The 16,269-nt window shown below is 45.1% G+C and overlaps 1 protein-coding gene across 1 annotated transcript in view; it reads right to left on the reverse strand.

The window, feature by feature from the left end:
• Positions 1 to 15,579, reverse strand: part of PDE12 (phosphodiesterase 12) — a 104,372-nt gene extending 88,793 nt beyond the window's left edge. Inside the window, exon 1 of the mRNA XM_069643679.1 lies at positions 14,285 to 15,579. Coding sequence (XP_069499780.1) covers positions 14,285 to 15,493 — 1,209 coding nt within the window. The 5' untranslated portion in view covers positions 15,494 to 15,579. The remainder of the gene's footprint in view (positions 1 to 14,284) is intronic.
• Positions 15,580 to 16,269: the final 690 nt, after the last annotated feature.

Here is a 16,269-nt window from a genome sequence, read left to right on the forward strand (position 1 = left end):
CTTCCCATCCCAAACTACTCACCCCTGCTATTATCTTGGAATACCAGGGGGCACAAGCATTTGTTCAAGCAGGGAGAGATCCAGGAATCTATTGGCCCGTTTAGGGTTATTGCCCTCCAAGGAACATGGCTGGTTGAGTCTTTTGTAATTGATGGCTTGACTTTATTTTTAAAAAGGGGGTTGCAAGGTCCAAAAGGAGGATTGGCATTATGGGTTAAGCATCTCCTACATATTATAGAGATGGCCACTACATTTAATTATCTTCTTGGGGCAAAATGTTCATAACTAGCAGTAATGTGGGCCCACATAGGCAGGAGATAGCAGTCTTCACCATATATGATCTCCCGGCCCTAAAAGATCATAGTGAAGTAATGAGAGCTGGCGACCCTCAGCAACATACAAACTAATTCAGACGCGAAGGGCATCTGCATATGTGGCGATTTTAACGCTTGCATTCCTAGAGATGCATTGGAAGATGAAAATGTCATGATCTCTGGTCCCTTTTAATGCACCAACAGTAGCAGTAAGGCTGCTAACAAGAGTGGTAGTGATTGGGCCAACCTTTTGTATTCTGCTGGCCTCCAGATGACTAATGGCAACTGTGCCTTTGTCTCTGCCAGTCATACTTGATGCTGTTCTAAAATCTAGTTGCATTGAATAGGTTTCTGTTCGGTTCCCTACATTTGTGGCAGATATAACTGCTAGTTAGGGAGGAGAGAGTGATCATTTCCCCTTACTAAGTGCAATAAACTAGGAAACTCCCCAATTTCGAAAACAAAGCTTGGTTTGTTGGCCAGGCACAGAATAGTATTATCTGGTCCTCTAACAATCAAACTGTTGTGGGGCAAGTGCCAGAGAGATGCTGAATTGCTTTGCCTCAGCATACGACAGCAGCCCTCAGCTGCACCCAAGGAGTCGGCTGAGCTAGGCATTGCCACATGCCAAAGTTTTGTGAAAAGCATTAGTGTGTGCCTACCAGCAAATAAGAACACACCCACTTAGTTTAGATTGTCCCTTCCTCAATCTACCTATAGAGCTGATTTGGATATTGCTCAGATTTAAGAAGAGACTCCCAAGAGCTGAACTGAGCAACATTGGTAGTGAGTCACTTGATCCATGCCATAAATGTTGGCATAATTTATGCCCACTATAAAAGGCTGGTTATCAACACACTGTGCAGTGAAACACGTGGAATAAACTGGTCTATTGTAGTTCCATTAATGACTAAATCATCTGGAATATCAATTCCCAAAAACTGTCATGTTCAGAGATATGCGAGGTGCTTGAAGGTGACTGGGTGATGTATATTAAGCATTCCTTCCCCTTGTCTGGTAATAGACATAGGAGGGTTTGCCCGGTGGGCATATCGGTTGGAATAGGTATGCATGTGTCATGGACACTATTGGCTCATCTAAATGTTCTAGAGCGCCCGGCCCTGACGGCATGTGTAATTAGCGGATTAAAAATTAGAGCGATTGGGCGAGAGCCTTTCATCAGTTGTTCAAGCTTATCAACTAATCCCAGCTTATTCTGACGACATGGCGCAAAGGTATAATTTTTCATATATATATCAAATAAAAAATAAAATAAAAAAGGAGCAGGGCGTGAACCCTGTAATTACAGCTTCTTGTCATGCTCGATGCCCCCATCAACATTTTTTGCGAAGATCCTTCTTAGGAGAACTGAATGTCTGGATATTGGAAAATAGTGGTATCTGCATAAACCAGACTGGCTCTATGAAGGGCTCTGGGACAGTTAATGGTCTGACCGTGGTCACCGTTGCCGAGAACAGTTATGACTTATTAAAAAAAAAATGCTTGTTTATGTAGCCTACATTTATTTCAGTGCAGCGTTCAACATGGTTGATCGGGGGAAGACTATGGGAGAAGTTGATTCGATAGAACATACCGCAGGGTCTGCTCCTCTACATGTTCATGTTATTACACAGCAACACCAAAGTAAGATTATCCGATTGGGAGGAGAGAGCAAATGGATGAACACCTGCTCCGGCCTCAAACAAGGGTGCATCCTGGCGTCCACTCGGTTTAATCTCTACCTAGCAGACTTCGGTGAGGCCATCATGAACAACATTGAAGAAGAGGGTGTGAATGAAGGGTTCCTCAAATTCTATCAACAATTATGTGGAGACGCAGGAGGTGAGGAAATGAGAGATAGCGGAAACACTAGAGAATATCGGCTTACCAAACATAAGCGCCGAAGAACGAGAAAACCTAGAAGCTCCAATCACACAGGAAGAGCTAGAGGCGGTGGTTGATCAACTACCTACTGGACGCCCCAGTGAATTCTACAAAATTCAGAAGGAAGTGCTCCGCCGCCCCCCCCCACTGCTGGCAATGTTAAACCAAGCATTTGAAATAGGGATATTGCCAGAATCCCTTAGGGAAGCGATCATTATTCCACTTCTCAAACCCAATAAGCCAAGCATGGACGGCGGGTCATACAGACCGCCATCTATGCTGAATCAGGATAGCAAAATACTCACGGCTGTGTTGGCAAATAGAATGAAGCACGTCATTGGCAGACTAATATATCCTGATCAGACCGGATGTGTTCCACACAGAAGCACATCTGACAACCTCAGATGGCTACACCATGTCATAGAGCAAACAGAAGGGGCCTCGGACGAGTTGGCTATTGTATCATTAGATGCAGTAAAGGCCTTTGGCTCCGTCAAACGGCCTTGGCTGCCGGCAGCCCTAGGGGAATATGGGATGCGACCTGGATACTTGGTGGGTGAAATTACTGTACAGCTCACCATTAGCCAGAGTCAGAACGGGAGCGACCATTTCGGAGAGGTGGCAACTCAGTAGGGGCACCAGACAAGGATACCCTTGGTCCCAGATGCTGTATATCTCGCATTGGAACCTCGAGCGATATACCCGAGACAACAATATGAGGAAGTGGGGATCTGCACAAAAGGGGACCACACCTAATCTCGTTATATGCAGATGACATGTTATACTTGAGGTACCCGGAAGAAAATCTGCAATATATCCTAGAGGTGATGGAGCGATTCGCATTGCTCTCCGGCATTGCAGTCAACCCTAAAAAGTCAAGCATATTCCCCCAGGGAAGGTACATAAGGGTCCCGCGAGAACCACCACCAATACCCTGGGAGACCAGTACCCTGGGGATTGACATCTACCACACAGTGGAAGCAGAATACACACAACACTGAGAAAGCATTGACAAACGTCGAGAATAGTATGAAGTTTTGGACTAGGCTCTCCCTGGCCATGATGGGGAGGGGGCCGCTGCTGAAGATGGTTGTACTACCCAGGCTACTACACTTCTTTGGGAACATACCATACATGATACCTAGGTGCTTCTTCGTTAAACCTCAAGGCATATGCAGAGGCTTCCTATGGGCTAAAACTAGGAGTAGGATAGCCCTATGGAAACTATAGAACATATATGACAAAGGGGGTATTAAGCTGCCTAACTTTGAGATATATTATCTGGCCAGTACACTGCGATATGTGACAGTGGTTAGCGGAAGACTCACAGAATCCAGACTGTTGAGATCTGAATGCGCCCCGTTCTTCCCAAGACAATGGGTATGGCTGCCTAAACAAGAGATAGATGGGTGTCCGGGGATGCTGGAACTAAGATGGAAAATATGGCGTAAGGCTTGCCAGACCATAGAGAATCCAGCCCTGTGTTCCCCGCAAGTGCTGCTAGTGGCATTAACCGGAGGAGACGTGCAACCAAGGAAGACGATTCGCAGGCATTGGGAACCGGTGGGGACTGCAACAATGGGAGGCATATGGCAAGAGGGAGAAATAAAGGAATTCAATGTGCTAGTGGAAGAAATGGCTTTACAGTTGGGGCAGTATATCACTATACCAGATTGGTACGGAAAGTAAGGGAGACATGGTCGGAAATGGTGCTAGATTAACAACCAGACACGGCCATCGAAACACTGTATGACTCAACCATTCCCCAACTAGCGGAGAGGAATTTCCCCAAAACGGAAAACAAAACTCCAAACCAAGGTCAACTGCCCAATAACATTCAAACCACACTCTAAGCCAGCCCCAGACAGAGGGGCGATAACACAAGATCAGAGTGTATCTTCGTTTTTCTAATTAAAATGTGCTGAGGCATGGCATTCTTAAGCTTAGGCCGTAAACGTCATTACAGAAGGTACTCTGTACTCTCCAGCTATTCCTGTCATAAGGTGGTCTTTTTCTATCCATAGTTGCATAAACATGTCTGTACCGTGGATTCGACCAAACCACCAGGATTTAAAGAGTCTTTTGGTGACACATATCAGGTTTAAAAAGGTCACACGCATTCCTGACTGCTGCAGGAACACGAAGTTCCTGCAGTCAGGGGTGGCTTTTTAAACTTCTGGCCTAATTATAGACTGGTGCATAAATGGAAAGCAGGTCGGGGTTGAGACATGGTTACTAAGGGCCTACAATAATACAGCCACAGCAATTTGGTTATCAAACCAGCATCGGCTCTGTCAGCAGGGCCCCAAGTATGATGTTACCAATGTGTATTGTCATCCAGGCAGAATGTGTCTACACCTGACACGTGGAACAAAGGTAGATGTGGTCCCTTTGATTCCCCAGCAGGCAGCTAACACCTGCCTTTCAGGACATAGCTTGTCAGGAACAGAAAACAAAAGCCTCCCTCCAGGGACCACTGGAGTTGGTTTTTAATCAACGGCATCGGAATGGCACAAAATTAGAGTAGCCAGAGAGAATGTAGGCCTGGAGAATGGTACAGCCATCTTAATTTGTTAGAACCCACTTTTTTCCTAGACTCTACATTTCTTCTCGGTGAGTGTCAAAGGACCGTCGTTGACTGGAGGTGAAGAGGAAAGGCCCGTCTACCCAGGTAGCCACTAGATATTCAACAGGACGGCACAGAGGGCACCCCAAGAGAACAAATCTCTGAACAGACGAATAACTCTTCCACAGGGAAATAAACCTCTGGGATGGAACAGATGACACTATTCTTGAGTACTCGAAAGCAGGATGGAGCTTCGCCAAGACACAGAAAGCCTAGAACCAGCAGGGGTGTCCCAGACAAGGAACAGAGGGACTGGAGAACTAAACAAAGCAGGGCAAGGCGGAAAGAGCAAGAAAGGGATTCAAGAGAAAGCAGGAAGGAAGCAAGGAGACCATCGTATTGGCAACGCGTGGCTTACCAGTTGAGAGGATCTTTTGTGAAGGCTTCTGATCAGGAATGCACTGCGCCATCTTGAAGCTTTGACGTCACAGTACAACCACGTAAAATGTGTCAGTGCCATCTTGGAATGCAAAATAGTCCCTTCCAACGTCTCCATGCCAAAGAGGAGGCAGCAAACACCCTAGCCCGTGCATGACGGTGAGAGAACAGTAAGGTACCCTGGGAGTGATATATGGCAAAGGGCACTTTTAAAACAACCTCTGTTGGACCCCTACACCATACTTGCATTGGGCAATTCCCTGTAACGTTTTGCCTTTAAAAAGGAAACTTGCAATCCGGCATTCTTTGATTCCTCTCTGGAATTCCACAAGGACAATCCTCTGAATTATTTCTGGCTGAAGTGACATTTCCAGGGAAGTAAATAAACACCTGACAGAGTGTAATCGCCATTTTATTGTCCGCCTTCGGGGACAACAGGCGTGACTGGGTCCATTCCTGCAAGACCATGGCCATGTCCCCCAATGATAAAGACAAGAAGAGTGCCTCCATGCAGATTTAAATAGGCTACCGCGGTTGTATTGGATGTCTGGGCCAACAATGAGCATCCCTACGCTGAGTTCAAAAAGACCACTACAGCCCAGGTAAACGCTGAAAACCCTTTCTAAATGGGGGAATGCTTCTCGTCTGCTAGGTCCACTCTTCCTCATCAGTTAACAGAGTTGCTGCTTGCACCTCACCCTGTACCCAAATCAAGCCACCAACAAAAGCAGTTCCTCGCCACCGGGGTCACAGGATCTCAAATGCTTGCAAAGCTGCATTGCATATAAATGCCAGTGAAGACAGCCCGCAGGACTCCGGTGCACTTGTCCACAGTGCCCCAACTTACAAGATGACTTATGCCTCTGTGTCTGAAAGAGTATCATTGGCAACTTCTGCCTGATCCATCAGGAGCAAAACCCTTCCTATCAAGCAGGTCAGAAATGGCTGCTTCCTCGGCTGCCATGTAGGATCTAGCCACCAACCTCAAATTGGCACAAAGTCCAGCAAGGATGCCTCCGTCCCCATCAAAGAGACAGTTTGTCCATGAAGTGGGGCAAAGAGATCCACTCAGATGCCCCTTCCTTCTGATAACAACTTTGCCCTTTATGTTGGTTATAAGAGGAAGCCCCTGTTTGTTCAATTTGAGAACCATCGGGTCTCCAAGCGTCCCCAGCACTTCCCGTGAGGAAAACCATGCCATCAGCTACCTGCTGGAACCCCCGGACTGGCACTTCTTTCTACAGTTACTTTCCCCTGGGGTCCCAATCCGAATATAAAGATCCAAAGCCACTGGATGACGTTGGCTTTCCTGTCCCCCGGCCCAACTCCCCGTCAAAGCCTGGAGCACAATCTTCGACGTCCTCTTCTCAGAGACAAATGTTTCCAATATGTTTTGTACACTTAATTCACAAAGAGTCGGTCACTACTCAGAGGAAGACCGCTCCACATCTTTCCTCCCAGAACCACTCACGAGACCAAAAGAGTTTCCAAGTGACAGAAAAACACGCCAGCTAGTCGACCATAAAAGAAACGTGCAGCTGTGTTCCTTAATTATATCATTATAAATGTTCTTGTATAACATGCATTATACCGGAGAGGTTTCTGAGTGCAAGACCGGGATTCAAACCTGTGCTGCTATGCAATGTATTGCTTCCAAGAAGAACGTGTTGCCGCCGAGCTGCCCAACTGTAATCACAACAGGTGTCCTGCTGCACTCTAATCACCAATAGGCTAGCCAATGAAGGCAGTAATTAGGCCATTTGTGCCACTGCCAAACAAATGCTGGTAAGAAACCATGCTGCAGAAAGCATACGCTCCAACCCGCGCCTATCCTTTTCCTCCCAACCAGTGACGTTCGGAGTCTGCTTCTGGTTTCAACATTCCTTTCCCCCGCAGGTTCAAAGTAGGATACATAAAGGGAGACCAAAAACATTGCTGCTCAAAGTGCAGCAGAAAGAGAGCCTTGTCCAGAGTACAAGAAAAGGTCGACTTTGGGTAAAGGGGTTGAATACAAATAGTCGAGAGGTCCCCCTCATGGGGGCTGGTGCCTTTCAATTAAGTACTGGAATGAGGAAAAGGGACACAACTCGCCTCAGAATGGACAATGTTAATTCAATATGCAGCCAAGAAAATACCCAGCTTCCATGCACACCTGGGATTTGGTGGGGAAGAGGGGGGGTCTTGTAGTCACCAAAGATTAGAAAACATTCCTGGCTACAAGAATGTGTTAAATGTGCTAAGAGAACATGTTGAGAACCCGTCCAGGATACTTATGCATAATTCTCCATTCCTCCGATAACACAGATAATGTGTGAGACAAATGGAAATTGAAAAAAAAGCTTTTCCCTACAAGTTTTGAATCCGCGGATTGGATATTCACCAACTATGAAAAAGACTGACCTGATGGTTGAAAATACGATTAAGTCTACCAAAGCTGGTGAAAATGGCCATGCACCGTTTCTAAAGTTTTGAGAATGTGAAAAGGGGGATTTTTCTAAGTTGCTCAGAATGTTAAGTCACCCTCCAGAACATGATCTCAAAAAAGGCTGGCTTTGACTTTTCACTGTTGCACCATAACCACAAAGCTCAACCACCACTTGTTTTAATAAAAGTTCAAAAAATGTAATTAAAGTAAAACGCACCAGTCAAGGAGGATATTTGAACTTCAAGAAAAACAAGCCTGTATCTACATTTTACAAGTGCAGTGTAAAAATGTACTAAATGAAATGACATAAAAACGTAAAAATGTAAAATATATACAACTGCATGTTAACAATGAAATACCATTCAAAATAGTTAAATTAGAAGGGGGAATCTCTGAAAACAATAACGACTTTGACAAAACCACCAGTTCTGTACTTTGTAGTCGACAGATGTCTTTGCGTCAATTACTACAACCAATCGAACCAATCGTGTGGTTTCTTTGCGCATGGCGGATCCGTTAGTAGGACTGAGCGGGAGAAAAGAGCAAGCAAGCTGTGATGTTGGCAGATTCAGTTTGGTTGACACCGTTCACTGAGCGGATGCGTTTTTCGGATGGTATCCGCCATGTGTTGTTGCGCAAGGCTATGTGTGGTTTGTATAGTCGTTGTGGTGTAGTAAATGTGTGCGGTTCGTTGTACTGTAGAGGTCCAGTTGTGTTTAATTCAGAGTTTGGGTGGTGTATGCAGAAGGATGAGTTTTTGTTTTTTTTAGCAGGGTTGGTTAGTGGCAGTGTTCTTTTCTATCCCAGCTGTATTGACTGACGTGGCCCCTATTCCTACCAGTTGTACATTCCGATGTGTTACAATTACCACTCCCATGTTTGCTGTTTGGGTATTCAGTGGCAATAGCTCAGAGATTGGGACATCGCTCTCCCCTTCTTGATTTAAGGCCCTCGATCAGGTGGTCCAAATAAGTCGGACCCATCTCTCCCACCCAACCCCCATCCCTTTCCCGTTTGACACTACCTAGGTCCAAAATACGTACAAAAGAACTTGCATTACTGAAGCCAGAGTTTGCCGTTTTACTTGTACATTGAAAAACGGCCGTGGCTTCAATTAGAACTAATCACTTCTGTAAAAAAATAAAAACATTTAAAAAAATAATGTTTTAAACGTACAAAAGACAAGCACTGGCAAAGCCACGTGTTTTGCAGATCATTGACAAATAGTCGCAGTCAACTGCAACGACCAAAAACATGTAAAACATTACAATTCAACAAACATAAGCCAATTGTGTGTACTTGGGCACAGATAACCAATCACGTGTGTTAACTGTACTAAACGACAAGTATTGGCCTTTCCAATGGTTAGGGGGTTTTCAGTTTAGCAACAAATGGACATAGCATTACATGTCAAGCATTACGATCTCCACATTACGATAATATACATCTATGGAGCAATTTTATTTAAAGACATTGGGCGCACCAAATCTATCCCACAAACGTGGAATAGGTCTTTCATCGTGCCAATATATAAGAAGGGAGATAGATTGCTACCTGCAAATTATAGGCCGATTGCGCTCTTAGATTCAGACTCGAAAATCTTGCAAATTGAAGAATGGGTATCTGGAAATTCGATCCTGTGTTCAACTCAATTTTGCTTTAGGAAAAAGTGTGGCACAATGTCTGGTGGTCTCCTTATAACCCTTTTACAAGATATAGGATGGAAAAAGGGTGCTTTGCCCGTATATCTAGCAAGTATGGACCTGTCTTTAGCTTTTGATCTTGTGAATCGTGGTAACCTTTGGGCTAAATTGGATAGATTAGGTATGCCATCAGAGATTCTCGCGATCTTAATACATCTCCATGAAGGCTCGAGCGTTCAGATCAGATTAAACAACGATGTAATGTAATGTAATGAATTGCTTTCTTCTGTGAATGGTTTCTTTGAAACCACATACAACTAATTTTTAAAAAAATCATCTATGGAGTAACCTAAACAAAATAGAGATCATATGGAGAAATAAATATGTTCAAGTTACTATCTATAAAAAGTCAAGTCTAGTAAAGTCCCCAAATGAAGGAAATTCTAACATTAAACCTGTTCACTCAAGAGTTACTATGAAAGGTTAAATTGTATATACATTTTTTTATAAAACTACCAACTAAGTGGAAATGTTGGAAACAAACATTCACAGTAAACTTAATAAAAACTACAATAAAAGTTGCTACCTGAACTCACAAACACTAAAATAGTAAGAATCACATAACTATACCTTGATAGCACAACATACATCTTAAAAACATTTACCATGTAGATATATACCTCATAATCAATCACCTCAAAATATAAACCTACAATCGCAACTTAATAAAATGACTTAAACACACACAACCACAAATACTGGTGATAAAAAAAACAGTTAACAATAACAGAATATGATAAAGGGGTATGACAGATAAAAGCCTTTGCATGTATATTTTAAATGCTGATAGAAATAAAAGCATAGAAATTTGAGGGACCGTAAAAAGAAAAAAACTAAAATAATTGGGTGGGGGTGGGACACAAGTGTGTCTCTTGCGGGAACCACTGATGGGTAAAAAAAAAAAACAAATTAAAAAAAACGCCAAATAGTGGCAATGCCCCCCCCCCCCCTGCAACACACACATGGGACTCATTTTGGATGATCCCCAACGTAAATACATGGCATAACAGCCTTGTATTAACTGCATGGCTCGAGGAGGAGAAGCAGGACACAACTTGTGTTTCCGCCGCACAAATGATCCAGCATTTGTATACCAGCACAAATGCTGGCGACCCCATGTAGTCCACAAGCTTTATGCACCAGAAAAAAGCAGACTCCATGATGCTCCATTCTCAACGTTGCCTGCCAATTCCATGCGTACCTGGCAGGCAGCGTTTACTCAGTTTGCCCAAACCTTTTGCACACAGCCGTGAAAATGAAGAAAAAACGTGACAGGGACTTGTTACCACCAAGGTTTAAGCCGACAGCGCAAGGGGCCCCGGCTGACGAATTACAGGCTGTGGGATGTTTTTACCCATGCATCCAAGCCCTACCATAAAACTGCAGTACTGGCATGGAAAACATGATGGCCAGAACTCCACAGAGAGTGCATAGGGAAAACATGAAGAATAGGCTGCCACCCATTTTTGCCTATGTTGTGAGCACAGGAGGGCACCGCCTAAAACCACCATTGGGCTACACACACAGTAGCCTGAAACCATTGGGAATGGCAATGCCGATTGCCAAAAGCAACCCAGAACTGTGGGGAATTCATTTTCTAAATGTCAAAAATGGATGCAGTACCCGTGCTCACCACTATCAGAAAGCCGGCGTTTTAAAACTACCAGACTTGTGTAAAACTGAACAAATGAACCGAAACCAGGCCAAGGAAAGACTTGCTAAGAGGTGGATACAATGTAAAACTATATTCTGAAATGACTTGAAGGAAGTAATTATTTAATGTATATATAAAAATAGCTGTATGTAAGTTGGATTTGAATGTAGAAAACTGGGAACTAAAGTGACATTTAGCTGAATTCTGCCTGACAACTACCCCCCCGATAGGAGTTGAACTGGCTCAACAACTCTTCCCAGGCCTGGCTGCATCCTGCTGGCCCCACCAAAAGGAGATCACACCTCCCTGATTGAATTAAGGGAGGGGTACTGGCAGACTGCAGGAGGTTGAACAATGGGCCTTCTTTGGCTCAGGCAAATGTTATATTGGGGGGGGGGGGTCGTAAAATGGCTTCCTCTTGGGGGAAACTGGGAGGGGCAGTGCCTCTGCTAGCAAGCTGAGCTTGGGGGAAGTGGATAAACCAGTTATTCCACCATGTGATGTGGGAAGCCACACCCCTTTTTGACCAGGGCATAATTTTAAAAAGATAGATAATTCATAGTACGGACCTGTCAAAATTATATAATACATACCATTATTTGTGATTTTTCGGTGCACATTTTAAGAGGTGTTGGGACCCAGTGGTATGTTCTAGGGAGTAGTAGCAGAAATAAGGTTGTCACTCCAAATGTCTGCATGTTAAAAATCTGACACTAGCATCTGTAACCCATATCCCTGGTGCACATTTGTGTAAAATCTGGAAAGGTTTAGAGGTCGTTATCTAGATGAAAAGGGGAGAATTCTGTCATCATTGGACACGACATCGTACAAAGACAGGGATCGGATGGTTTGGTGCTACAGAAAATATGTTAACTGGACCTATAATATTAGAAAAATGGTACATAGTTAAATATGTATTTGGGTCAGAAATAGATGTGTGCAATTTGACAAGGGGAGGTTCCTCTGACCATAAAACCTACAGCATCACCCTGACACTCCATTTCTTCCCCCCAATCAAGGGAGAGAGGAAAGCTTGGCCAATGATAAGTGAGAGGGGCAGGCTTAGCTAGGCCCAGGCACACACCCATTTTCAAAACACATAAAAAGGAACATTGAAACCCAGGTAGGGAGATTCACTTTCCACTTTCTTGCGGGACGCTTTGCCGGGAGACTCCAGACTTCAAATCCATCAACCTCCAGAGACCAGAGATACCAGAGAGACCAGAACTGTGCAGTGCTGAGAGCATAACCAGAGACCAGACCGCTGTTCAGAACCACCCGCCGGAAGTCCCGTCCAACCTGACCAGACCTTGACGGCTTATTTCAAAAATATAGTGCGAGTACTCACTGTGCCAAAACCACTCTTAGTTTAAAATAATCTAATCCAAACTATTTTAGCCTATTAGAACTGCCTCCTAGAATCGAGTCATTCTGTCATCTTTAAAACTGAAAACTGTCATCTGTCATTCTGAGCTTTAAAATTTCAAATCCGAAAAACTGCATTCACAAAATCGTCCGTATCTCTCGAACCGTTTGTGCTAGGAACGAGATTTAACTTTCATCTTAAAGCTAAGATTCTAAGCTTTCCAACGAACCTAGAACCGACTTCCTACTCCTTATAGTGCCTCCGTAATTACGCTCGACGCACGCGCGAGTAAATTTGCCACGATTTCATTCCTCATTGCTTTTCCCTTGAAACCATAAAAGTATTTTCGCTGCCTTATCCACCCTATACCAACTCCTCATTGATTGTAAAGAAGTGTGCTAGTGCCAGATTACCCATTGTTGAACATATCCAAAAGTGTGATATCAATTATTAATTTATTATAAAAGTGTGATATATATATTTAATTTTTCAAATAAACCTTTTAAATTTGCAAAACAAACCTACTTCTTGGCTCAGCGGGGAGATTCTGAGAGAGGGGTGGTATACAAGGGTTCATCATCCAGATTATAACTTGCCATAAAAATATATAAGGGCTTCCCTTGGGCATCCCAGACAAGGCACTGACATAGTGGGATTGCTTGATTGGAGTTACTTACAAGGCTCATTAAATTAGCTCCATAACATTCTCAACAATGTGCTGGCCCTGATCTGGCATTTATAACGCACCTGTACACAAAAGTGTTTCTAGATAAGTAGGAGGAAACAAAGGAAGAACAAAATAACATCTTACTATGCCTTGTGTCATTCAAATTGCGCAAGTGCAGGGAAGAGGGTAGGGGAAAGTGCAGTTAGCAGGTGGCTCATAAGCGCAGAGAGAAGGGACTGTAGTGTTGCAGATACAGACCCGTAAGTGCTGGGGAGCCCCCCTGCATTGTGAGGACAACTGGACATGCAGGAGTCTGGGCCCAGGAATTCAGAGAGGTGGTTCTGCTCAAGTTCGAGAGGCTGTTCTAGAGGGAGCCCCCAGCCGAGGAGATAGATCTGCCCCTCAGAGAGTTGGAGGTGAATGAGTGAAGAGCTCGAGGAGGAAGAGGTTTTGTAAGAGAAAGTTGGAGGTAGATCAGTCCCAGGCTCAAGAAAGCCTTGCGGACAAGTAGAGTTGCCACAATAAGATGACCTTGAACCCACAACATACACCATCTACATTCCCCATTTCACACCATGTCAAACAGGCAGTCATAAACAAAAATGCACGCATGTATACATGCGTGTATTTTTTGGATACTGAGAGATGTCACACTGGCACTAACAGCACACAAATGGTTCATCTGGGAAATCAAACAAAAAGTAGGCAGCGGGTAAACTGAACACCACCCCAGTGTAACAGCAGCAGTGAGGACTATCTTCCGTTACCTGTTACCACTCGCATTCACGGCCCCCAACACCCTCACGCCTGGTTAATCCCCATGCTGGCAAAGGTGCCACAGGGCACATAGCACTTGGGGGGGGGGCAAGTAAACTTAACGCATTCTAGTCATTAGCACGACGCAAACACCCAGCACACATACAGCTCTCACGTCAAACATTAACGTCTACTACGGACACATCACTTTACACAAAAAAAGAAAAGTCAGGTTTAGCGTCACTGTCCGTGGTGGGGCGGGAGATATGGAGTCGAATATAGGGCATGCCTGTCGGTGGCCAGAATACACTACAAGCCGAAATAATGTTTTTGGTCTCCACTTTTGCATCGATGTTGGATCTGCTTCTCCATCATCACATCATAACGGTGGATGAAAAATGATCGCAATCGATAGCTAGGCAAATGCATGCAGTTGCTGCCATGGCCTGAAATCGTAAGCAAGAACTGCGCCTTGTTTCATCGAGCTGATAAACCGACCACACTCAAGTACCTGCAACGCCGTGGTCCTTTGTAACAGCTGCTCCTTCGCCGGCCCGTAGGCCGACAGGCTCTCCAGCAGCTCAGAGTGCAAGGGTTCTGTCTGTAGGGCTTCGCTCAAGTTAATGTCGTGTTGGCTGAGCAAAGTGAGTTTCTCCGGTCGATAGAAGGTGGCCAAGCCCTCGTGTTGCTTTTCCTTCAGCTTGAAGAGACCCTGCATCCCGAAAGCATCGAGGGCGGGGCAGAGGCTATCAATGAATACGGGCCGATCCACCTCCTGTAAGCACAGCAGGTCTGCGTTGTAGCCGCTGAGTTCTTTCCGCAGTAGAGTCTGTCTGTAATCCATGTCCAAGGCGTAGGGCGCGCAGTACGGGTATAGTACAATACGGGAGTGCTCGGTCTGCGCGTAGGTGTCCGCCAGAATATTGTAAGATACTATACGGAGCAAGTGCGCCTCGCTCACCCGCTGCGTGTACAAGTGGCGCTGCTCGAAGGCGCATGTCCCAGGACCAGCCTCTACAGTGCAGCTCGCCTCCAGCTCCCAAGCGGCCCCGTGCCTCGGCGGTTCAGCGCTGCCGGGCGTGCAGTGCAGCTTCAGCCGCAGGCCGATGTCACTGTTGGTCGGTGTATAGACCCTCTGGCGACCGGCGGGAGCCCAGCCGCCAGGCTCGTCTGGTGCCTGCTTGAACCAGAGGAAGAGCGACGCCTCGAGTTGCCCGAACTCTATGTGCAATGCAGGACAGACGGGGAAGCCAGCCATGATGTGGCGGGGCAGCTGCACCTGTCGGAATGCCGGGGGGTTCCGTTCAACCGTGTATCGAGCTTCGCCGACGTGCAGCACCGCGCCGTCCCGCCACGCCTCCGCATTAAGCAACTCATCCGGCAACGGCTGCTCCTGGAAATAGAGCCCAACAGGAGGCTCGGCAGAGGAAGCCGGCGGGGAGGACTTGCCGCCACGCTTGCTTTTCTTGGCTTTGCTGCTTTGGGCCGCTTTGGCGGCGTTTGTGGCAATACGAGCCAGCGCCCGGCCCAGCGGCTCCGACTGGTCCCGCTGCATGTGCTTCTGGCTGCCATCCAACGTGAAGGAGAGGGTCAACTTGGGCTCGGAAGGTACGCACCGCACCACGGCCTTCTCCATTCCGCTTAGCCGGCTACACGCCCGGAGGCGGATAAAGCAAGCAGTGGTACTCCACGCGAGCTTCCGGGCCGTGTGCCTCAGCATCTATCCTGTAGGCACTGGAGAACAGTACTGCTTTGGCTCCATAGGCTGTGCAGTAGAAAGCCATTCATTACCCACTTCCGGGACCGCAACCAAAGGCAATAGACACAAACGAAAGACTCATGTGACGTGTTGACATGTCAATTGACCTGCTTTTTGTTCCTGCAGCGCCCATATTGAAACGACAACAGTACCTCATTCATAGTATAAGGATCTCAAATGCTTCTTGAAGGCTCAGAATTATAATCACTCGAAAAGATGGGATAATATACAACTGCATAAGACAACCTCTATATTTACTGTTTATTAACAATATAATTATTTTAAGTATTTAATATGACGGATGTCATTATGCGCCATTACTCGTTTTATTTATCTGTAGACGAATAGTATGGACTCGATTACGTATAGTGTTGTGAGGAGTCGGTAGTCAGACAACTCATGTGTAGAGCCCAGCAGCTGAATACCCATACACGGCCTGCTCCTCACTGTTGCAAGTTTTGTTGCCATGTAGAAGAAAATAAGCTAAAGACCGCTTCTTTTTTGAAATTTTATTTCAATTAATGTGCTTTTAGTTCTATATTTAGTTATATTTATCAATTATAAATGACAGCCATAATAACATTTTTTTCTTTATTGTGATATAGTCAAAACAAAACAAGTTCAAAATTTGACTTTTCACAAACATTCAAAAACAATAAAATAAACGAAAGACACAAAACAAAGAACGAAAACAATTAAACAAATACATAAAGAAATAAAACAGGCAAGATATAAAA

The sequence above is a fragment of the Ambystoma mexicanum genome, chromosome 2p, assembly GCF_040938575.1.
Source record: "Ambystoma mexicanum isolate Mex_15411 chromosome 2p, UKY_AmexF1_1, whole genome shotgun sequence".
In the NCBI taxonomy this organism is placed as follows: domain Eukaryota; kingdom Metazoa; phylum Chordata; class Amphibia; order Caudata; family Ambystomatidae; genus Ambystoma; species Ambystoma mexicanum.